Source organism: Pelodiscus sinensis, unplaced genomic scaffold (genome assembly GCF_049634645.1).
Source record: "Pelodiscus sinensis isolate JC-2024 unplaced genomic scaffold, ASM4963464v1 ctg44, whole genome shotgun sequence".
NCBI lineage: Eukaryota > Metazoa > Chordata > Testudines > Trionychidae > Pelodiscus > Pelodiscus sinensis.
The window spans coordinates 322,460-345,165 of NW_027465914.1; the positions used below are offsets into that span (position 1 = coordinate 322,460).

The 22,706-nt window shown below is 45.1% G+C and overlaps 2 protein-coding genes across 2 annotated transcripts in view; both read left to right on the forward strand.

The window, feature by feature from the left end:
* Positions 1 to 6,923: 6,923 nt before the first annotated feature.
* LOC142824845 (maestro heat-like repeat-containing protein family member 2B) lies at positions 6,924 to 14,776 on the forward strand. Its single transcript, XM_075916633.1, has 7 exons — positions 6,924 to 6,950; positions 10,387 to 10,494; positions 10,832 to 10,951; positions 11,211 to 11,333; positions 12,489 to 12,641; positions 14,156 to 14,278; positions 14,693 to 14,776. The coding sequence occupies exons 1-7, from the start codon at positions 6,924 to 6,926 to the stop codon at positions 14,774 to 14,776; spliced, it is 738 nt and encodes a 245-aa protein (XP_075772748.1).
* Positions 14,768 to 22,706, forward strand: part of LOC142824841 (maestro heat-like repeat-containing protein family member 2B) — a 31,579-nt gene continuing 23,640 nt past the window's right edge. The window contains exons 1-4 of the mRNA XM_075916629.1: positions 14,768 to 15,367; positions 15,537 to 15,632; positions 16,481 to 16,585; positions 21,290 to 21,413. Of these exons, the coding sequence (XP_075772744.1) occupies positions 15,323 to 15,367; positions 15,537 to 15,632; positions 16,481 to 16,585; positions 21,290 to 21,413 (370 nt within the window). The 5' untranslated portion in view covers positions 14,768 to 15,322. The remainder of the gene's footprint in view (positions 15,368 to 15,536; positions 15,633 to 16,480; positions 16,586 to 21,289; positions 21,414 to 22,706) is intronic.

Here is a 22,706-nt window from a genome sequence, read left to right on the forward strand (position 1 = left end):
ATACACTTAGATCTACTTACCAGATGCTTTCCTGTCAACTCTACCTACTGTCCTCATTCTGGTGGAATTCTGGAGTTGACAGGAGAGTACTTGGTGGTCAATATATCGCATATATACTAGAGGCAATAAATTGACCCTTTCTGGATCAATCGCTGCCTGTTGATCGAGTGGTTAGTGTAGGTATACCCTAAGTGACGCACAATCCCAATGTGTTTCTGATATATATTGGACCCGACAATTTTCAAGTGGGCTTGCTATTAAAAAAAAAAGAGCTGTATCTTCCCTGGCTGCTGTTTCTGTACAGAGTCCACAGCACTATGTTCTGCAGACATTAAAGAAGGGTAAGTTAGAGCTGGCTGTTCAGAAACAGGGCCAGATTCTTAGTCGATGTAAATCAGTATAATTCCACTGACTTCAGTAAAGCTACACAAGTTTAGGATCAAGTCAGAATCTTGTATTATGCAGGAAAAATGTGCATGCATATTTAAGTCCAGTTTTCTGATGTTCTAAATAGGAATGTAAGTAACTAGTTGACTATCTGATAAGCAAAAGCTTATCGGATACATGACTAGTTCCTTGACCAGTTGCTTCCCCCCCTCTTGCTGCATCTAGCAGCGACAGCAAGTGGGGGGAGCAGGAGCCAGTGCTGGGGAGAGCCGGCTTAAAAGCTGGTTTCCCCCAAGCACCATCTCCGCAGGAGACAGGGTAGTAGCGGGTACTGGATGCGAGCCGGAAATCAGCTTATTCCTGACTTGTGCTCCATCCCAGATGCTGCGACTCTGCTTTTTAAATGTATTAAGAGCCTGCCATCTCTTAATACATTAAAAAATCAGAAACTCAGCAGGGGAGAGCTAGCGTGAGCCAGCAGTCAGGTATCCCGGCTCGCGCTTCAGCCTTTTATATGTATTAAGAGCCTGTCAGCTCTTAATACACTTTAAAGGTAGAGCTGCAGCAGGGTTAGCTGCCGGGACTGAGAGCTAACCCTACTGCGGCTCCCCCGCTTATTGACTAATCAACTAGTCGATGGAAAATTCATCAACTAGTCGATTAGTCGATTAAACTATATTTAATGTCCCTAGTGCTAAATAGTTTGATGAGACGCCAAGTGCCCTCAGCTCCCATTAAAGTCAAAAGTAATTAGGAGCAGGGCTGTCAGGGGTTGTGGGGTTTGGGGCACTCCCCAGGGGCGAGGCTTAGGGCAGCCCACCAGCCCCAGGCCCTACCTTGCCTCTGCTTCACCTTTTCTCCAAACTCTGCCCCTGTTTTGCCCTACCCTATCCCTTCCTGCCCCTGCTCTGCCCTGCTCCTGAAGCCCCCTCTTCTGAGCTGAGGGATTACTGGGGGGTCCTGGTGCAGGATGGCAGTAGGATGGGCTCCTGCCTTCGCAATCACCAAAGCAACAGGAGTGACAACAGGAGTGACAATGGCTCGGCAGCCCGCTTTTCTGCGCCTTGCCCCACAGCCCTCTCCCAGCATCGCCGTGGCCATGGGAAGCGCATTGCCTTGGAGCCGGGGCACCTTGCTTCCTACTGCCACAGATACAATGCACACAGCAGGCTGGGAGAGGGCAGCGTGGCAGGGTGGGGCAGGGCAGTGCAGGCTGCAGGGTCTCTCTTGGACCCATCCATAGGACAACTGAGGTGGCCACCATGGGCTCTCCCAAAGTAGGAGCTGGGGTGGCAACCCCAAAGTATCCTATGGAGTGTCCAGCATACCTCCTCGTGGGTTGACTGACTCTGAATAAAAAGGTATGTTACATTGGCATCGGTCCCTTTTATCATTGAAAGCTCAGGTAGTTTTAAGAAGATTGACTGCAGAGGGTATATTGGGGACAGCTATTCTTGCTGTTGTAAATTACACTGTTGTTTTGCCTCCTGCTTTATAGGAAACACAGAGAATTCTCTGAACCACGAACAGTGGGAGCACATGCTGCTTCAGGTACAGGATGACTTTCAGATGTATTAGCATACATCCCCGCACCCAAATGTATCAGCTGGGAAAGAATTAATTATAAATTATTCATTATTAGCAGAGTGGGACAAATCATTTTATTTGCAATGTTTGTTTGATGAAAAACTTTTTTTTTTTTCAAAAACATTTTCATGGAAACTTTTTATTTCGACCAAAAACAAAACAACCCCAACCCAAACAGAAAATATTTAGGTTTTTTTAAACGGATGGGTTTTTTTTTCAGTTGTTTTCCTGTTGATTTCTTTTTTTATCCTCTTTTCAATCAGAAAATGGAAGAGGGAAAAAAGGGATGGTGATGAGGGGTAAGAAAAGGAGAAAACAAAGAACTGAAAAATGGTTTTAGTTTTTCACTTTTTGTTTGTGGCATTGAAAATCAAGAAAACAAACAAACAAAAAATCCCACCTGTTTTGCGAAACAGACTTACCATTTTTCAGACTGCTCTAATTATAAATAGCTTCATAGTACCACTGGGAATGACACAGAACTTAACCTGAAAACCAGCATGCTAATGATCGTATTGCATCACTGGGGTACTTGTAAAGGAGTCTTTCTTACTTTTTGACATTCAAAAGAAAATCTATTATGTGAAAACCTAAAAAGCAGCAAAGACAAGACAAGGTTTGGTGACTTTCTCATGTATCTTTTTCTAGTTAGAGCTCTTTACAGTCTCGTGTAAATCGAGACAAGGAACATTTTTGTGGCAAGTGCTGAAAATGAAATGAAAGAACTTAGGGTATGTCTACACTACAAAGTTAATTCGAACTAACGGATGTTATTTCGAACTAACTTTAATAGGTGCTACACTAGCTCTCCGCTAGTTTGAACTAGGTAAATCTCATTTTACGAGGATTAAGCCTAGTTCGAACTAGCTAGTTCGAATTAAGGGCCGTGTAGACCCTTAATTCGAACTTGTGGGAGGCTAAGGCTTCCCAGGTTTCCCTGGTGGCCACTCTGGCTAACACCAGGGAAACTCTATTGCCCCCCTCCCGGCCCCGGAGCCCTTAAAGGGCCACGGACTGGCTACACAGTTTGTGCCAGTTGCAAGGCTGCCAGCACCCGTGCCAGCAGACCCTGCACCTGCCACACCATGAGCCAGCCACCCGAGGACACCCAGCCCTCCACTGCTCCCCAGGACCAGCCTGGCGGGTCCCAGGAGCCTGCCCGGGGGCGCAAAAGGTGGGCGCCCGCTTGGTCAAGTGCAGAGATCGTGGACCTCATCGAGGTTTGGGGGGAAGCCTCCAATGTCCACGATCTCCGCACTAGCCACAGGAATGCGGCCGTCTACAGCTGCATGGCTGCCAGCCTGGCTGCCAGGGGCCACCAGCGCAGCCGGGAGCAGGTCCGGTGCAAAATTAAGGACCTGTGGCAGTCCTACTCCCGGGCCTGCCAGCCAGGGGCCGACCCGGAGGCCTGCCCCCACTTCCATGCCCTGGACCACCTCCTGGGGCTCATGCCGTCCCTGCCCCCCGGGACGTGATAGACCCCGGGGCAGAGGGCCCGCTCCAGGAGACGGAGGAGGAGGCAGAGAGCTCTGAGAGCCAGGAGCCTGCCGCCAGCCTGCCCAGAACCCGGGACCCCCGAGGCACCCCACAGAGCCGTTCGCCTGTGTCGTCCGAGGCCGGGGAGGCGTCCACATGTGAGTACCATCGTGTTCCCCTCATGTGTACGGGGGGCTGGGGCGAGAGGGAGCCTCGGGATCGTGCGCCTGGGCCTTGACCACCAAGGAGCAGCAGCTGGGGATCCTGCAGGGGCCCTGGCCTTGCAGAGGGGAGCTGGGTTTCACACACCTGGGCCCCTGGAGAGCCAGGAACGAGGAGGAGTACCAAAGGCGGCACCTCCAGTTCATGGACAACCAGCTCTGCACCCAGGACCACTGGGTCCAGGAGGACCTGAGGCTGCACCGGAGGAGTCTGGAGGCCTTGGAGGAGCAGGGCCGTGCCCTGCGAGGCCACCTCCAGAGCCTGCTCGACCGCTTCCTATTTCCTCCTCCCCCTGCTCCTCCTGCTCCCCCTGTTCCCCCTTCTCCCCCTGCTCCCCCTGCTCCCCCTCATGCTCCCGCTCCTGCTTCTGCTCCTGCTTCCTCCACACCCCTGTCCCTCCTGCCCCCCTTCCACAACCATTTCCCGCAGTGTGGCGAGACGGGAGAGGCAGCCGGACTCCCACCACTGAGCTTTCCTTTCCCTTCCTCCCTTCCCTCCCCTTCCAGCTCCCTTGTCCCAGGTTCCCCCTCCCCTCTCCCATCCTGAAGTTCTGGGTCCACTGTCGGTCCTCCCAGCGCTCCAGGACGATGCGGTCCCACCAGTCGGTGCTGGTGTCCAGACGCCAGACGCGGCGGGGCACGCCGGTGCCGGGGTGCCGCCGCAGCTCCTCCACGGCCCCCAGGGCGGCCAGGCGGAGAGGCAGGGGGCTGATGTGCACCATGTGGTGCCAGGCAGCCTCGAGCCATTGGTGGCAGGCTTGCAGCAGCAAGTCCAGAAAGTGCACCAGAAGGTGCAGGGCGAGCTGTGGCTCCATGTTGCCACCTGCGGCGGCCCCCCCGAAGGGAAGCACCGACACAGACGGGCACAGAGACCAACGCTTTGCTGTCCCTCAGCGAGGTTGGCAAGGAAGCAGGAAAAGCTGAGAACCGGCTGTCCAGGGGGGTCCCTTTAAGCTCGAGCCTCAGATAGCCTCAGACAGCAGCCACAGAAAACAACTACTGACCTGATGCCCTGCCAGAACCAGTTTCAGCTGCCCTTAAATGCCCCCCTGCGTCAAATCAGTGTGGACGCGCTAGTTCAAATTAGCAAAATGCTAATTCGAACTAGTTTTTAGTTCTAGATGCGCTAGTTCGAATTAGCTTAGTTCGAATTAGCGCTGTAGTGTAGACATACCCTTAGTGACAGATAAGCCTGAGACGGTCTGGGGAAATTCTGGATTACTCACCAGAATTTTCCATTCTTCTTCAAGTGCTTGCTCCTGTCCATTCCAATACGTGTGTGCATGTTCCATGCACATAATCACTAGGGCTGTGTCTAGACTGGCAAGTTTTTCCGCAAAATCATCTGCTTTTGCGGAAAAACTTGCCCGCTGTCTACACTGGCCGCTTGAATTTCCGCAAAAGCACTGACGATCTCATGTAAGATTGTCAGGTCTTTTGCCGAAATACTATGCTGCTCCCGTTCGGGCAAAAGTCTTTTTCCGAAAAACTTTTGCGCAAAAGGGCCAGTGTAGACAGCAGAGATTTGTTTTCCGCAAAAAAGCCCCAATCGCGAAAATGGTGATTGGGGCTTTTTTGTGGAAAAGCACGTCTAGATTTGCCACAGACACTTTTCCACAAAAAGTGATTTTGCGGAAAAGCGTCCGTGCCAATCTAGACGTTCTTTTCCAAAGATGCTTTTAACGGAAAACTTTTCTGTTAAAAGCATTTCCGGAAAATCATGCCAGTATAGACATAGATTTTTTTTTTTTTACTAGCAGTACTGTTGGATCAGATTTGGAATCTTCTAGAGTGGCGCTTTCAGGGTGAGCAATGTATGTTGATCCCTCCTGAACTGATCAGCCATCCAGGTCCTTCCTACCGCCAGTGATGGTCTTTGGAGAATTTGATTTCATGTTTTGCAAGGCATCTCTTGCTGTAGTTGTTGTACGTTGTATTGTCCTTTCTGTCTTCCAAAATTGGTGTTATCCCTAAATGGGCCTGGTTGCCACAAGGAGCAACAATAAGTGCATCCAGTTCTGTTCCTTCCAGACCCACAGTTGTGGATCGGTAGCAGATGCAATCAAGATATCGTGGTCCAGTCACCTGGTGTACATGTCTCTGCTCTTTCCTCTAGTACACAAGGTTCTCCTCAAGATCTGGCAGGACAAGGCGGAACTCATCCTCAGAGCAGCAGTGTAGCTGCAGCAGCATAGGCTCAGCAGCCTGGTGAACCAATTTGTAGACAGACCGATAATCCTTCTGCTCCATATCCTGATTTCATCACCGAGGACCATCACCAGTTACAGCACCCTCACCTGGGGCACCTCCATTTCATGGTGCAGAAACTCCATGGTTAAACCAGCTCGAGCTACAGTGCTCAGACTCCATTAGAAAGGTTCTGTTGGGCAGGAGGCAACCCTCCCCTTGGGCAACATACCTAACAATCTGGAAGTGATTTTCAGTTTGGTCCCTCGAAAAGTACATCCCCCTACAAGAAACCTCCATCTCCCTTGTGCTTGACTACTTTTTATACCTTAACCAGTGCCAGGGACTGACACTGTCATCCATTAACGTCCACGTAGTGGTTATTTGCCTTCCATCCTGGGGCTGGGGAAAGATCTCTGTTCAGCAATGCTATGCTGGGATGTTTCCTTAAGGGTTTGGAGAGGCTGTATCCCCAGGTCAGACATCCCCATTTCACAGTGGGACCTTAACCTGGTCCTCTCTAGACTTATGGGACTGCTGTCTGAGCTCCTAGCAATCTGCCCTCTAGCTTGCCTCTCTTGGAAGGTGGTCTTTGTGGTGGCTATAACCTTGGCTAGTTAGGTCTCAGAGCTCCGGGCCTTTACCTATGAGTTTCCATACACTGTCATTTGTAAGGACAAAGTGCAGCTCTGTCCGCATCTGGTGTTCCTACCCAAGGTTGTCTCCCTCTTCCATCTAAACCAGGACATTTTCCTCTTGGTTTTCTTCCCAAAACATCATGCCAACCATGTGTCAGACAGACCCTACCCTAGCCTTCTACGCTGAATGCACAAAGCCATTTTGTAAATCACCACAGCTCTTTATTGTCATGGCTGAAGGAATGAAGGGACTTCTCATCTCATCCCAGTATATTTCATTGTGGATATTTCCTGTTATTACTTTGCCAAAATTCCAGCGCCATCAGCTCACTCCACCAGAGCACAGGCATCTTTGGCAGCGTTCCTCCTACAGATTCCCATTGAGGATATTTGCAGGGCAGCAACGTGTTCCTCTATTTGCACCGTCATGTCACACCACACCATCACCCAACAGGTAAGGGGTGATGTGATGTTTCAATTAATTCTGGCTCCCTCCTCCATGGGAACTGCTTGGGTGTCATCTATCGGAATAGACATGAGCAAGCCCTCGAAAAAGAAACAAACCAGTTACCTACCTTTTTGTAACTGCTGTTCGAGATGTGTGGTCATGTCCTTTCCAAATCCCACCCCTCCCCACTGTCAGAGTAGGCTGGCATGAAGGAACTGGATGGACGGTAGGTCAGCAGGGACCTATATATGTCTCCATGAAGGCTCTCTTGTGAGGTTTCCAGTATAACCTGGCTGCTGTTCAAAATTTGGATCTCCTGCTGACTTCAATGGGAGTTGAGGGTATGACTTTGGAAACTGACAGAGGTAGCGGGGTGCATAGAATTGCCAGGATCCTCTAGAGCTGATCTCTACATTTCAGTTCATCAAAGAGTATCATGTAAAGCCTCTGCTGGCCACACTGATCATCATAATCATTGCAAAATGTCTGGATGGATAATATATAAGGCCTTCTGGACAGGCCTTACAAGCTGCGTGTCTGCATGGCCACGCACAACAAATTTTAAGCCCACACACCTCGCCTGCAGAGCCACGCAGCAGCACTCTCCTCTCACTGTCCTGCTGGATCGGAAGGTGAGTGGTGACAGAGGCAGTTTAGCAGGGCTGCATGATGGCAAGCAGGCTGCCCTGCCCCTGTTTGCTCCGGCTGGAGCCAGGGCATGGTGAGGCTTTCGCTGCTCCAGTTCCAGCTGGAGTGGACAGGTCACCATGGCCCCGTTGGTGGGGCCAGATGGCCAGGGGTAGCTGCTTGGACGGCCGGGGCTCGAGCCGCGTGGCCAGTGGTGGCTGCCAGCAGCGACTGTTTGGGTGGCTTTGGCCGCCCTCCTAACTTTCCAGTAATAAGCTGAGGCAGGACCTATCACCTTCATCACAAACAAGTAACATCACAAATACCTCAGTCCTCTGCTATCCCTTCAGTGGAGTTTGGATACTGCAGTGGGATCTGGCAAGCATCTTGGGTTTAATTTCCTCATGTTGAGACGTATGGGCTCTGCTGAGCTACTCAAGCTTGGCTCCTGAATTGGCTTGTACTGGATACTTTGGGCACAGAAACCCAGTTTCGTCAGTTCTGTTGGGCCCTGAGGGATTGGCTTCTCTTGGTAGGGATCAAGAGTCCCTCAGACTCTGTTCCTTCTTTCTGGTTTGATGGCTTTACAGGTCAAATTGAAGACATAAATTATGGTAACCAGCTGCCACTCACTCATTAGACCAAAGTGAAGTGCCTTTCAGAATATGCTATGAATGATGTCCTCACTATATTAAATGCTTTGTATGAGCAACACAATAACCAATGAATACATTTAAATATCATCACTGGGCATCCAACTTAATTCATGATTGACCCAAATAAGGCAATTCATGTGTAGCAGAGCTATTTTTTATGATTTTCTGAAAATACGTGCAGCTATCACCACGTCTCTTAGTTGCACTTGCTTCACATTTTAAAGAGTCTTCACAACTACAGCTCTTTGAAAAAACCTGAATTTTTAAAATTTCAACTACTTTGGGGGTTTTAAGAGGTTTTTTTTAAATTGTACAAATGTGCTTTTTCAAGTAGGTTAGAATGCACACTATTTTAAGTATCACCATAATGTTTTGCAAACTTTAAAAAGAACAGACATTTCTTTTCTGCACACTTTTTAAAAAGTTATGATTTGAGAGAATATGATGGCAGTCTGAAGAAAGAAAAAGACTGCATATATATATACAGTATATATATGTATGTTAATAACTGGTAGGTGCCACAGCAGCGCACAAGACAAAACTCATTCCGTTCATGGATCGGAAATCTCAGGGTGTGTCTAGACTACAGGGTTTTTTCGATAAAAGTGGCCTTTTCTTGAAAAACTTCCTCTGCATATAGACTGTCACTGCATTCTTTTGAAATTAAATTGAAAGAATGCAGCCGTTTTTTCGACCACGGTAAACCTCATTTTACAAGGAATAAGGCTTTTTTTTGAAAAGAGGTGTTATTGAATGCAAATGGGGCTTTTTCGAAAAAAGGCTTTATTGAATGCAAATGGAGTTTTTTCGAAAGAGAGCATCCAGATTGCCTGGGTGCTCTCTTTCAAAAAAACGGCTCGCTTTTTTGAAATAAGTGGTTGCAGTCTAGATGTTCTCTTTCGAAAGAGGCTTGCAGTCTAGACGTAGCCTTAGAGGGAATACTACTTCTGGATGTATACTGAAAATTTATGCTTTTGAGGTCTATGAGTTGAGGCTGGTCACCAGAAGGTGAAAAGCAACTTTGTCTGGCTATATGTAGACTGAGTAATTATTCACAATGGATGTTAATCGACTGAGAAAATTCTAATTAAGTGATTGCAAAGTCTCCAGAGGCGACTCTATCCAAGAAAACCAAACAATAGGGGATACCTGTTTACTAGTGAGATGCTTGAAACTATTTTGGGAGGTCCAGAGGTATCCTGTACCAGTTATCCTTCATCTAGGGAATAAGCTGCCAACTTGCTTGACTTAGGAGGATCACATTTGGTCTGGGTGCTTCAAGCTGGGAGAGCTATCCTTTGTGAGACAGAGGAATGTTTGGTTATCTAAGTTTAACCTTTAGGAAGTGTGTGGTGATTTTACTTTTACATAATCTTTGTTTACATTAATTCTGCTTGCTGCTTCTCAAATTTCCATTCTTTGTGAATGAAACTCTACTTATTTTCACTGTATATGCACCTAAGAGCGGTGTGTTAAATGGATCAGTGATGCTGAGGTGAAAATAGTAAGGTGGTAAGTAGTAAACCTGTGAATTCTGGGAGTGTCCAGTGGAACAGGGGCTGGACCTTCTGGGAATATGTAGAGGGTGTGATGATTGAAGCATGCCTATTGCTTATCTGCAGGACAGCAAAGCTGGGTCCGGGTGAGAAGGGTGTGCTTGCATTTCCTGTGTCTGGCAGAGTCAGGAGCTGACACCTGGCAGGCATAGAGAATGCTTCCTCATGCCAAGGGCAGGTGGTAGTGAGATACCTCACAACCCTGCATACCCGCAGAAAGTGTTATGAAGAGTCTGTAGCACTTCAGAGAAGGTGCTTGGCTCTTTGTTAATGATGGCCCATTGATCAAAGTTCACTAGACCTATCCTCTGTCTGCTATAAAATCAATGGTCAGATCTCATTCTCCAATTTGCTGTGCATCTGAGTTTGGAGACTGAGCAGAATCATAGGTGTGATGATTCTGAGCAGAATCATAAGGCAAAGGTTAAAGAACAACCGGCAGAGGAAGTCTGGGTTGTCAATGCTCATAGTTCTCAATAGGGAAATAATCTTCCTATGACACCTGAATATTGGAATGGTTACAACAGAGAACAAGGAAGGGAAAAAACTCTCAAGCCCCAACCAAAAATTCTTTCAATAAACCAGCTCTTGTTTTACACACAGTTCCTCAGAACATCTCTGGAGCACATAAATGACAATGCCTGGAGCAGCCAGCTAAGCTTTGAGTTGAGCCAGCAGATGGCCGGCTATGCCAGCCCCTCCAAAAAGAAGGTTTGTTCTCTGTTAAGGTTTAGTTTCTAGTTAATTGCTCTTGGAATTCTTGTTGGAGGGCTGCATGAGACTTCTCTCTGCTTCATTGGTTTTTTTGTGTATAAAATTTGTGTTTGCTTGTTCCCTGCTCTTCCCCTGCTGGCATTTGCTTGGAGCAGCTATTGGTACTGAATTGTTCCCTAACTGGGTGGCGGAAGATGATGGGATGTGCCTGCAGCAGGGATGCTTGGTCTTGGCTCGGTTGTTTTTTCCTGTGTCAGTGTGTGTTGCTGGGTTGGTTCTATACTGACAAGCATGTGGTATTCTTGATATCTCAATGCTGGCCTCTTTCTTTCAGTGTTTCCTGTATAAGGCACTAGGAATTTGCTTGGCAGTTTGTCAGGACCCGGTCCATATTAAATCACAGATTCAGAAGTTTCTGAAGAAAACAGATTACATGGAAGTCCCTGATAGACTGGTAAGGACCCTGCCCCTCTCCCTACCTTATCATGTACCCTCTGAATGTCCCCTGGGCAACTCAGCTCTCAGTTTTCCCGGGACAGATGCCATTTTGCTTCATGTCCTCTTTGTTGCTATTTCACCCACCCTTTGCTCCCCCTCCCATGGGTCTCAGGCCTAATTGGCACTTTACACTACTTTGGGTGAAAGGAATTGACTTGTGGGGTCTATTGGGCACCTGGTCAGATTCACTAACCAATATTTTTCTTGAGTAACAGGGAGTCATTTCCATCCTTGCATTCTCTGCCGAGAGCCACTTGGACCTCATCTTGAACACACTTCAGGAGTTTGGGGCAGCAATGAACAAACTTACGATTTCTGGGTTTATTGGTTGCCTGAAGGTAAAGGAGCCAGGGGGTTCTCTCAAACTTCCTCTCCCTCTAAACTAGAGACAGTATCTCCTGCCCCCGGTAGAGTCTCATTGGTCAGCTAACCCTGTCCCCCAATGGATGTGCTCTGTGTGATGCTTACATTTAAGCAGAGAGGAGCACAGTCTGGATCCGTGGCTCTCTCAACTGATTTTTAGCATGTGATGTTTCATGGCTTGAATGCCTCTCCTATGCACAGTGTGTAGGAACTATACCAGTTAATTATATGGAAAAGTGTTGAATGTATTTGTAGCTGTTTTTTCAATCCAGGTTAGTAGCTGTAAAGGAGGAGGTGTTGCAAGCAACATGTGACTAACCAACCTGCTCTCTGGACAACTGTTATGGACCCTGTGCTCTAGAGCAGCGGTTCTAAAACTTTCCGCACTAATATACCCATTTTAGAAATCTGAGTTGTCTAGTGTGCCCCAAGTTTCACCTCATTTTAAACCTTCTTTCTTAGAAAATCAGGCATAAAAATACAAAAAAGTGTCACAACACACTATTACTGAAAAATTGCTTAATTTCCCATTTTTATATGCCATACCAATTAAAATAAATTAATTTAAATATAAATATGTTCCTTACATTTCAATGTGCAGTATATAGAGCAGTGTAAATAGGTCATTGTGTGTATGAAATTTTAGTTTGTAACTTTGCTAGTGCTTTTTAGGTAGCCTGCTCTAAAACTAGGCAAATATCGAAATGATCTGATCTGTCCCCCTCGAAAACTTCTGCGTACCTTTGGTTGAGAACCATTTATCCAGAGGATAAAACAGCATATTAGGTCTCTTGGCCACCATTGCCAGATTTGCTGTTTACTCACTGTGCAGATCTAGGCATATCATTTAGCACCTAATTCTGTGCCTATCAGTGTCAATGACAAATCTCCCATTTATTTCACTGGGGTAGGGTCAAAACTTTGGGCTCTCTGTGTCAGAATTATCCAATCAGTATGTTTGAGACACCAATACCTCTGTGCCTCACGCAGTTATGGTTTGGCTTAAATACATTTTTCAAGTACAAGCTATTATCGCTGCCAAAAGCAATTCCTCAGTCAGCAACAGATCAGAATGTCAAGGCAAAATGAATCAGAAGTAATTGTCTCTTGTGACATTTCCAATTGTCCAGGACTACCATCATGGGAAAAGAGCCAAGACCCGCAGCACGCTGATGCTGACATACAGCAAAGTGGCTATGCATGCTCCAAAAGAGCAACTTCTGTCTCGGGTGGAGGCAGACATCACAGAGAACATCCTACACCATTATAGAACCGGTTGCCAAGTAAGAGTTTTTGCATAAGTGTTGGGGATATTACTCTGAAGTTAGATCAGTGCCTCCACTGGACCTGAGTTTACTAAGAGAGGGCTTATTTTTCTAAAAATCTCCTTTGAACAACCGTTTGTCATGTGCATCAAATCTAAAACCTTCATGGATGGAGTGTGAGCTGTAACAAATATCTTATTTGTTGCTGTTGTTTGTATTTTCTCTAGTTTTTCTGTGTTCTTCTGAAATTCTCTAGGTCACAGTTACATAGTATTTCAGATGCAGTCACACTCAGGCTGTGCAGTATAACACTCTAAGGCTATGTTTACACTGTGAACCTATTTCAGGGTATCAGAAGTATCCCGAAATAGCTATTCCGCATCTTTTGAGTGCGCCCGTTATTTTGAAATCTAACGGGCTCACTATCCCAACATCCCTGTGAACCTTGTTCCACGAGGGTTAAGGGACTTTTTGGAATAGTGCTTGTATTTAGTTTATTTGCTATCACTGTTTCTTGGACTATCTACTTCCCTTTCCCCATATCTGTCTTCCTATTTGTCTGCCTGCTCATTATTTCTGCTCCTTAGATATATGGCTGTCCACTTGCCAGCCCTGATTCTGGTCTCAGTGCATAGTTCTAATCTCTCCACATCACTTTGCCATTCCATTCTACTCTGTCTAAGGCTATGTCTAGGCTGCAGTACTTTTCCGGGATCCCAGAGGTATCCCAGAAAAGCAATACCGCATCCACTTTTTGGAAAAGTGGATGCGTTCTTTCACCATCCCTGTAAACCTTGATTTATGAGGAAGGAAGGGATGGCTTGAAAGAGCAGGTTTTTCCAAATTTCGAAAAAGCCTTTTTTGAAAGAAAAGCAGAGAAAGATTTATACTTTGCGTATCTTTTTCAGACTTTGCAGTCTAGACTTAGCCTAACTGAGACTCTCATTGTCAAAAAAAGTTGATCACAAATGAACCAAGTTGACATTTTCCAGTAGTTCACAAATACAAATATTAAGAACTATGGCCCCTGATATTGTCCACTGCAACACACCCAGACTGGGCACATTTCCTACTTTTTTGGAAGAGTCAGTAATAGTGATTTCTCTCTACTTCATGTTCATTAACCAGGATATTTGTAGAATGTGCATAATGTGGCACAATAGAAATTGCTAGTAGCGGTTTTACATTTTGTTTTTCAGGTGTTGGGGATCAATGTTGCGAACAAGTTAAATTCTAAATAATCTGCCCTCGTATCTTGTGCATTTACTAGGCACAAGTTTCTTGTTTAAATTGCATAAAATTTGTTTTCCCTCCCACATCAAGCAGGAGTCATGACTACTCTGTGTAAATGGACCTGGGTTTACTTGATCAACCTGGGCCTTTTCTTTTTCTGAGATGGGTGTAGAGCTGAGGTTCTCTGTCTTCTGGGGTCTGCAGACACTTCTCCTGAGACTAGATCTAATTTCTACTCTTCTGGAATCTGATTCTCTCAGTTTCTCACCCACATCCTCTTGTTTTTCCTGGAAATGTAGGACATGGACCTGAAATCAACCCTCATCCAGAATGCAACAGAGATTAGCTGTGCAGTTTTGAAGACTGGAGACTCCCAGGCATTTGAATTCTCTTACAAACTGGAGCTCCTTGATTACATGATGGTGAGTGATTAGGAACTTTGAAGCCTGAGCTACAAGGCATTTTGTTATTATGTAATGAGACTGATTGTCCGGGTAGATGTTATTCTTTCCATTGGCTGTAGCTATACTACTGCAGTGTCATGATTTACCTGCCTGGCACCCAGAATGCTGGGTCCACTGTGCTTGGCCGGGATGCTGGCATATTGTGGGCTGTAACTGGAAGGAATGGATAGTGTCTGATGAGTTACCAGGATACAGCTTGCTGACCTGTGTATAGCAGATGTCTCTACGGTCCATTTCTGAGGCAGAGAGCCACTGAAACAGTGTCTGTTTCTTACAGGTCTGGCATAAAGCCCTGTTTCAGAAGGTGAGGGGGAGGCTTCTCTGCCTTTCAAAGCCACTTCCTATTTTTATGTCTCTGTTCATGCATTTCAGGACTTCATTAAAAAGGAACCATTGGATTCCCTGGTGTCTCCAGTTCGTTACCAGGCAATGTTTGCGATTGGACAACTGTGGTAGGATATTCTATGCCATATTTCTTGGCACTGTGATGTCTTCTCATTTGTTAATTCATGAGTGTCAGGTTGGGAGCAGGCTGATGCTCACATGGTGTTTTTGTTTTGAGGGTTTGAATGCGTCATGTCTGTTTGGAGATTTGTGCTTGAAAGGCACAAGAGTGGAGGTTGTGGGGCATGCCATACTACGGAGAAGAGTTCAGGTGGGGATGGAGGTGTCTGGCTAGCTGGCAGGGGGAAGGAAGCTGGTGGATTCCTCTAAAAAGGGAATTGAAGTTTTAGCTTTACTTCTAGATGAGCAAATAATTAACAGAGGTACAAAGAGGTGCACAGCTGCAAAGTGAAGGGCTGTTTGCATTTGGGGTTCTAGATTGGGATAATCTTTATTCATTTAACCCATGTTTTACTTGGCTATGGTATTGAATCTAACACGTGACTTCTCTTTCTGTCTTCTGACAGCAAACTCAAACCATCTCTGACCCTGGAGGAAAACCGTGAGATCCTTGATCTGTGTTTTAAAAGTGTATTTCCCCTTCCTCCCTTGGAGAAGATGAAAGAGGAAGGCAAGAAACTAGAGGATACTCTGCACATAGAGGTATATGACACCAATTCCCCTCTGGCAGACTCCACTGAGATCTCTGCCCAGCAAGCACTGGGTGATAGCAGCCACACATGGCCTCCCTGCAAAGTCATGGCTAACTTCACCTCCACCTCCTGCAGAAATTATCTGGTGTTGAGCCTCACTCCTTCTCTTCTGGTTTCAGTTGATGTATGAGTGCTCCTTCGAAGCCCTTAGTGAGCTAATGAAGATCCTGCTTGAGGAAGAACCAACCCCAGACTGGTTCCAGGAAATGTTTCATGTGAGTAGCCCATAGGACCAGGGTGATAATTGTTTCTTGTGTTATAGCAGGGATGATGCTCAAGCTTCTGTTGTGGAGGAATTTTCCGCAGCGGGTGAATTTTAGGGAGAAAGCATCAATTTTTTCCTGAAGTAAGTGGGAATGTGTCCCATTGAAATCCATGGGAGCTGTTCCATTTTATGCCAGTGGTGGACTAAGATCTAGTTTTTCCAGTATAGTTAACACTACATGGACAGGAAAGAAAATCATCAGTGCAGTAACCAAATTCAAGAGGACCAGTGAGAACTGGTCACCTCTTGTAAAAGGAATGAATTAGTATTGAGTTAAGCTCTGTGTATGGAAACTCATTCACCAAAGACTTCCTGCTCTTCAGACATAAACAGAATAGTTTGAAGAGCTGAGGGGAGGGGAGTTAGGTGCAACGTTGGTATGAAAATAAAGTTATAAAAGGAGCTGGGCTGGGGAGACTTCTCTGCTCCTCTCTGTCATTTGCCACTCAGCATGGGAGAAGCTGTCCAGGAAAGAGAACACAGCACCGGACCCCAAACTGCATGCAATGTGCTAGACAGCTGCCATCAGACAGTCTACAGAAGCCCTCACATACACAGAGCCAGACTCATCTCTCATGTAACTCCTTTGGCTTTGATGGAGTTACGTACACCAGAGGTGAATCTGGTCCCTGGGACTTGTATATACAAGGGTCTCTTTTTGGAGACATATAAATCTTTTGCTATATGGAAGTTAAATGCTTTGGAGAGGGATTTTAGTGACAATCAAACCTATTTAAAAGAAACGTTTGGAAGGGTTTTTTGGTACTAACTTTGTCCATTCTCCTGCTTTGCCAACAGCTACTAGAGACCTGGCTCAGTTCAGAGAAGGAGTGGGAGAGAGAAAGGGCCTTGCAGGCCAGTGTCTGGCTGCTAACTGCCTATCAGGAGATAGTTAATAGCACAGTGAGTATAGTTCTACTCTTCCTTGAGCTGACTTTCCCACTTAAATCAAATCTGACATTCAACGTGAATGCATGAGAAATTCTACTAGGCCTGCAGCTGGGGCCTCAAAGTGACTAAGATCCCTCTGCTTCCATAAGAGAAAGGTTTCCATAAGAGTGCTGTGACAGCACTCAGGCCAGACTGTAAGAAACAGGGCAGGCAGTTCCCCAGACGAGTGATTTTATAATTAGATTCACCAAACCAGTAAGAAAAGAGCTTCTACTCTGGTTAACAAAATACCAAACAATAGTACCCTTTAGGCATTCCAGATCTTGGTTCCCATCTAGACAACTAAGTCTAATATAATCACCAATCACAAAGGACTAGACACTTATCCTTAGGTTAATATGAATCACAGGTCTTCCCTAAGTATCAGCCAATCCTTAATAACCGAATATCAGATTTGTTGTTAAAAGGAAAAAGAAGAGAGTTACAAATGGTTAAGTGATAGATATTTGTTAAAATGACTTTCACTTTTCATAGTTCAGGATCACAACCATGGTGGAATAAACGGCTGGCTTGTAAAAGTCTCTCTGGAATCATGCTAACCGGTCAACATCCAAAGCCAGTTTAGATGCAAAGGCTGTTAGTTTTTCCATGCATTTCCCAGACTATTCCAAATAATTATTTGGAAGATCTATGTCCTATGGCTTACACGTCCCCTGTTCAAAGTTTAAGCAGACTGGAGAGAGAAGATCAGTCCCATAACTTGTCTTTTATAGCTATTCTAGCCGGTTGGCAAGCCTCCTCACAGAAATTGTCTAAGCAGGATCTCTCCCTGAGAAAGAATAGGTCATGCAGATCTCCTGTCGTGCTTTGTTTTGAAGTTAATTTTCTATTTCCTATGCATACACTGGTAAATGGGTGATACCATCTGCTTTGTCAACAAAACCCTGTAGTCTAGACACAACCCTACATGCAATAACACCTTCTGTCGACAGAAATCTGTCGACAGAAGGTGTTATGCCTCGTAAAATGAGGTTTACCAGCGTCGACAAAACTGCTGAGTTCTGTCGACGTTATGTCGACAGAACTCAGCGGTAGTGTAGACGCAGGTATAGTTTTGTCGACAAAACTCAGTAGTCTAGACACACCCTTTGAAATAACATATAAGTGACTTGTCTTGATACAATTGCAGTGCCGCTTGTTAAGTTATTGTGGGTCACACATAGGTTGGCTGTGTCAGTGTCATAGATGCCTTCTTATACTCTCAGGCTGTTAAAGTTGAATTTCTATTTCTATTTAATCAGATAAGAACATAAAACATGAATGGCCATTCTGGATCCCCCAGACAAATGGTTCATGTATCCTGTCTTCTGGCAGTGGTGGGTGTTATATGCATCAGAGGGAACAAACAGAACAAGGCAATTGTTGAGTGATCTCTCCCCTGTTGTCCAGTCCCAGCCCCAGGCAGTCAGAGATATAGGGACACCCATATCATGCATCTCTGATCATCTTATATGGCTCTATCATACCCCCCTGTAAGCATCTCTTTTCTAAGATGAATGGTCCCAGTCCTTTTAACTTCTCCTTGTACGAGTTATCCCATATCCCATATCATTTTTGTTGCTTTTCTCTGAACTTTTTCCAATTATAACCTAACTTTATATAAGTTGGAGGACTACAATTGCTTGCAGTATTCAAGGTGTGGGTGTACCATGGATTTGAAACAGTGGCATGATAAGAACATAAGAACATAAGAACATAAAAACGGCCGTACTGGGTCAGACCAAAGGTCCATCTAGCCCAGTATCCTGACTACCGACAGTGGCCAGCACCAGGTGCCCCAGAGAGGGTGGACCGAAGACAGTGATCAAGCGATTTGTCTCCTGCCATCCCTCTCCAGCCTCTGACAAACAGAGGCCAAGGACACCATTTTATCCCTTGGCTAATAGCCTTTCATGCACCTAGCCTCCATGAAATTATCTAGCTTCTCTTTAAACTCTATTATAGTCCTAGCCTTCACAGCCTGATCTGGCAAGGAGTTCCACAGGTTGACTACACGCTGTGTGAAGAAGAACTTCTTTTATTAGTTTTAAACCTGCTACCCATTAATTTCATTTGGTGTCCTCTAGTTCTTCTATTTAGGGAACTAATAAATAACTTTTCTTTATCGGCCCTCTCTACACCACTCATGATTTTATAGACCTCTATCATATCCCCCCTCAGTCTCCTCTTTTCTAAACTGAAAAGTCCCAGTCGCTTTAACCTCTCCTCATATGGGACCCGTTCCAAACCCCTAATCATTTTAGTTGCCCTTTTCTGAACCCTTTCCAAGGCCAAAATATCTTTTTTGAGGTGAGGAGACCACATCTGTACACAGTATTCAAGATGTGGGCGTACCATAGTTTTATACAGGGGTAGTAAGATATTCTGGGTCTTATTTTCTATCCCTTTCTTAATAATTCCCAGCATTCTATTTTCCTTTTTGACCGCTGCTGCACACTGCGTGGAAGTTTTCAGAGAACTGTCCACAATAACTCCAAGATCCCTTTCCTGATTTGTCGTAGCCAAATTAGCCCCCATCATACTGTATGTATAGTTGGGGTTATTTTTCCCGATGGGCATTACTTTACATTTATCCACATTAAATTTCATTTGCCATTTTGTTGCCCAATCACTCAGTTTGGTGAGATCTTTTTGGAGTCCCTCACAGTCTGCTTCTGTCTTGACTATCCTAAACAGTTTTGTATCATCTGCAAACTTTACCACCTCACTGCTTACCCCTTTCTCCAGATCATTTATAAATAAGTTGAAAAGGATTGGTCCCAGGACTGACCCTTGGGGTACACCACTAGTTACCCCTGTCCAATCTGAAAATTTACCATTTATTCCTACCCTTTGTTTCCTGTCATTTAACCAGTTCGCAATCCAAGAAAGGACCTTCCCTCTTATCCCTTGGCCATGTAATTTACACAAGAGCCTTTGGTGAGGGACCTTGTCAAAGGCTTTCTGAAAATCCAAGTATACTATATCTACTGGATCCCCCTTGTCTGCATGTTTGTTGACCCCTTCAAAGAACTCTAACAGATTAGTAAGACAGGATTTCCTTTTACAGAAACCATGTTGACTTTTGTCCAATAAATTATGCTCTTCTACATGCTTCACAATTTTATTCTTTACTATTGTTTCTACTAATTTGCCCGGTACTGAAGTTAGACTTACCGGTCTGTAATTTCCAGGATCGCCTCTAGAGCCCTTTTTAAATATTGGTGTCACGTTAGCTACCTTCCAGTCATTAGGTACGGAAGCCGATTTAAAGGATAGGTTACAAACTACAGATAATAGCTCACCAATTTCCCATTTGAGTTCTTTTAGAACCCTTGGATGAATGCCATCTGGTCCCGGAGATTTGTTAACATTAAGTTTTTCTATTTGTTCCAAAACCTCCTCTAAAGACACTTCAATCCGGGACAGTTCCTCAGATTCATCACCCACAAAGGACGGTGCAGATTCAGGAATCTCCCCAACGTCCTCAGCCGTGAAGACTGAAGCAAAGAAATCATTTAGTTTCTTCGCAATGGCTTTATCGTCCTTGATTGCTTCTTTTATAGCTCAATCATCTAGAGGACCCTCAGTTTTTTTAGCAGGCTTCCTGCTTCTAATGTACTTAAAAAACATTTTGTTATTTCTTTTTGAGTTTTTGGCTAGCTGTTCCTCAAAATCTTTTTTTGCTTTTCTTATTACATTTTTACACTTGATTTGACAGTGTTTATGTTCCTTTCTATTTATCTCACTAGGACTGGACTTCCACTTATGAAAAGATACCTTTTTGTCCCTCACTGCTTCTTTTACATGGTGGTTAAGCCGCGGTGACTCTTTTTTAGGTCTCTTGCTATGTTTTTTAATTTGGGGTATACATTTAAGTTGGGCCCCTGTTATGGTGTCTTTAAAAAGTTTTCATGCAGCTTTCAGGGACTTTGCTCTAGTCACTGTGCCTTTTAATTTCTGTTTCACTAACCTCCTCATTTTTGTGTAATTCCCCTTTTTGAAATTAAATGCCAGGGTGCTGGACTGCTGAGGTGTTCTTCCCACCACAGGAATGTTGAATGTTATTATATTATGGTCACTATTCCCAAGCGGTCCGGTAACGGTTATATCCTGGACCTGATCCTGCACTCCACTCAGGAGTAAATCGAGAATTGCCTCTCCCCTTGTGGGTTCCAAGAAGCAGTCATTTAAGCCATTGAGAAATTTTATCTCTGCCTCTCTTCCTGAGGTGACATGTATCCAGTCAATATGGCGGTAATTAAAATCCCCCATTATTATAGAGTTCTTTATTTTGGTAGCCTCTCTAATCTCCCTCAGCATTTCAATGTCAGTATCGCTGTCCTGGTCAGGTGGTCGGTAATATATCCCTACTGCTAATTTCTTATTATTTATCATATTATTATTCATCCCTTTTCCTAGTGGTTCCTAACATACCATTAGCATTTTTAAGTGCAGCTGCGTGTTGAACAGATGTTTTTAGAGGACTATCCACAATGACTCTGAGATTTTTCTTGAGTGCTACAGCTAATTTAGACCCCATCAATTTGCATGTACAATAAGGATTATGTTTTCCAATGTGCCGTACCCAGGTACAGTAATGGAGTTCACAATAAGGAAGGCAAATAATGTCCAGTATAGCCGGAGAACTTTCATTCTTCATTCTTTTTAAATTAGCCTCAGGAAACTTTTCATCAGTTTGGATATCTGATTGGGCTATTAGCACCATATACCTGTGCTTCAGTAACAACATCGCGTCAGTTGGTGGTTGACTGTATCAACTGTCTTCTCAATATACAAGGTGAGGAGACCATGAGCAGGTGTAAGTAACCCTTCACTTTCTTTCATTGTTGTAATGACCCTTTTTTCCATCTGTAATTCTTTCTGTCTTGTTAGCGACACTTATATAACAGAATAATTGGGGCCTTGTAAGTACATTGCTGGAAGAGAACTGCACAAATAATAAATAATCTGCAAATATTAGAGGGTGGGCAAAATATAGCACACAGGCCAGATCTGCCCTTCTCCCCAGAATTTCTGTCTGGAGCGCTCAGCTGATTAGCAAGCATGCCAGCAGCATGTGTTCAGCTGCCCCTCTCCGACTTGCTCCATCCTATCTGCTGCTAGTGGTGTGTGGAGGGGAGGTGAGCAGGGAGGCGTGCAGAAGTCAGGGTGACCCCTTTGCCCCTGTCATCATCTCTGCAGAGCAGAGTTTGGGGAGAGGGACACATACAATAGCGCTGCTCCAGGTGAGTAACGGAGTGCCTATCTAAAGAGGCAGTGCACTGTTTCTAAGATTTCTCTGGCAGCCAGCATGTCCCTCTCTCTCTCTCTCTCTCTCACATACACACACACACACACACACACATTGTCTCACACACACTCTCTCCCCCGCCATATGCCCATATGCCCCCCCTCTGCAGAGTAGGGTGGGGAGAGGGAGATGACAGAGCAGGACAGCTTTCCTTTAAAGAGACAGTTCATGATTTAGAAGTGAGTGAAGAGCCTGGGTTTCCTACCTAAGCTTTTGGTCAGCCCCATCTCTTTTACAATGAGAGTTCAGTGGAGGAATTCTCCTCCAAATCAGAACCTCAGATCAATCTACATGAGTTCTGCTTGACTATGAGATTAGATTTAAATACTGAGAGCAGAGTGGCTACTGAAACCAGATATACAGAGAAAAAGGCTCCACACAGAATACAGTGCCTGTTTAACCCTGTATGAATCAGAATGAATCACATGCCATTACTGTTAACTTTCAGACATAGGGGCTACGTCTAGACTACATCCCTTTTTCGGAGGGATAAGGGATCTTTCGGAAAAGGCTTAATTTTCCGCAAGATCAGCATCTAGACTGGCGCTTTTCTCCGGCAAAGCTCCGTGCCGAAAAAAGCTGCAGCCATTTTTATGCTAATGAAGCGGGGGAGATTTAAATCCCCGCTTCATTAGGAATTGCGATACATCTAATTTACATCCCTTTTCCGAAAAAGGGATGTAGTCTAGACATAGCCTGACGGTAAAATTCTGACTCCATTAAAGTCAACAAGAATTTCGTCATTGGCTTTAGTGGGGCCAAAATTTCACACACAGCTGG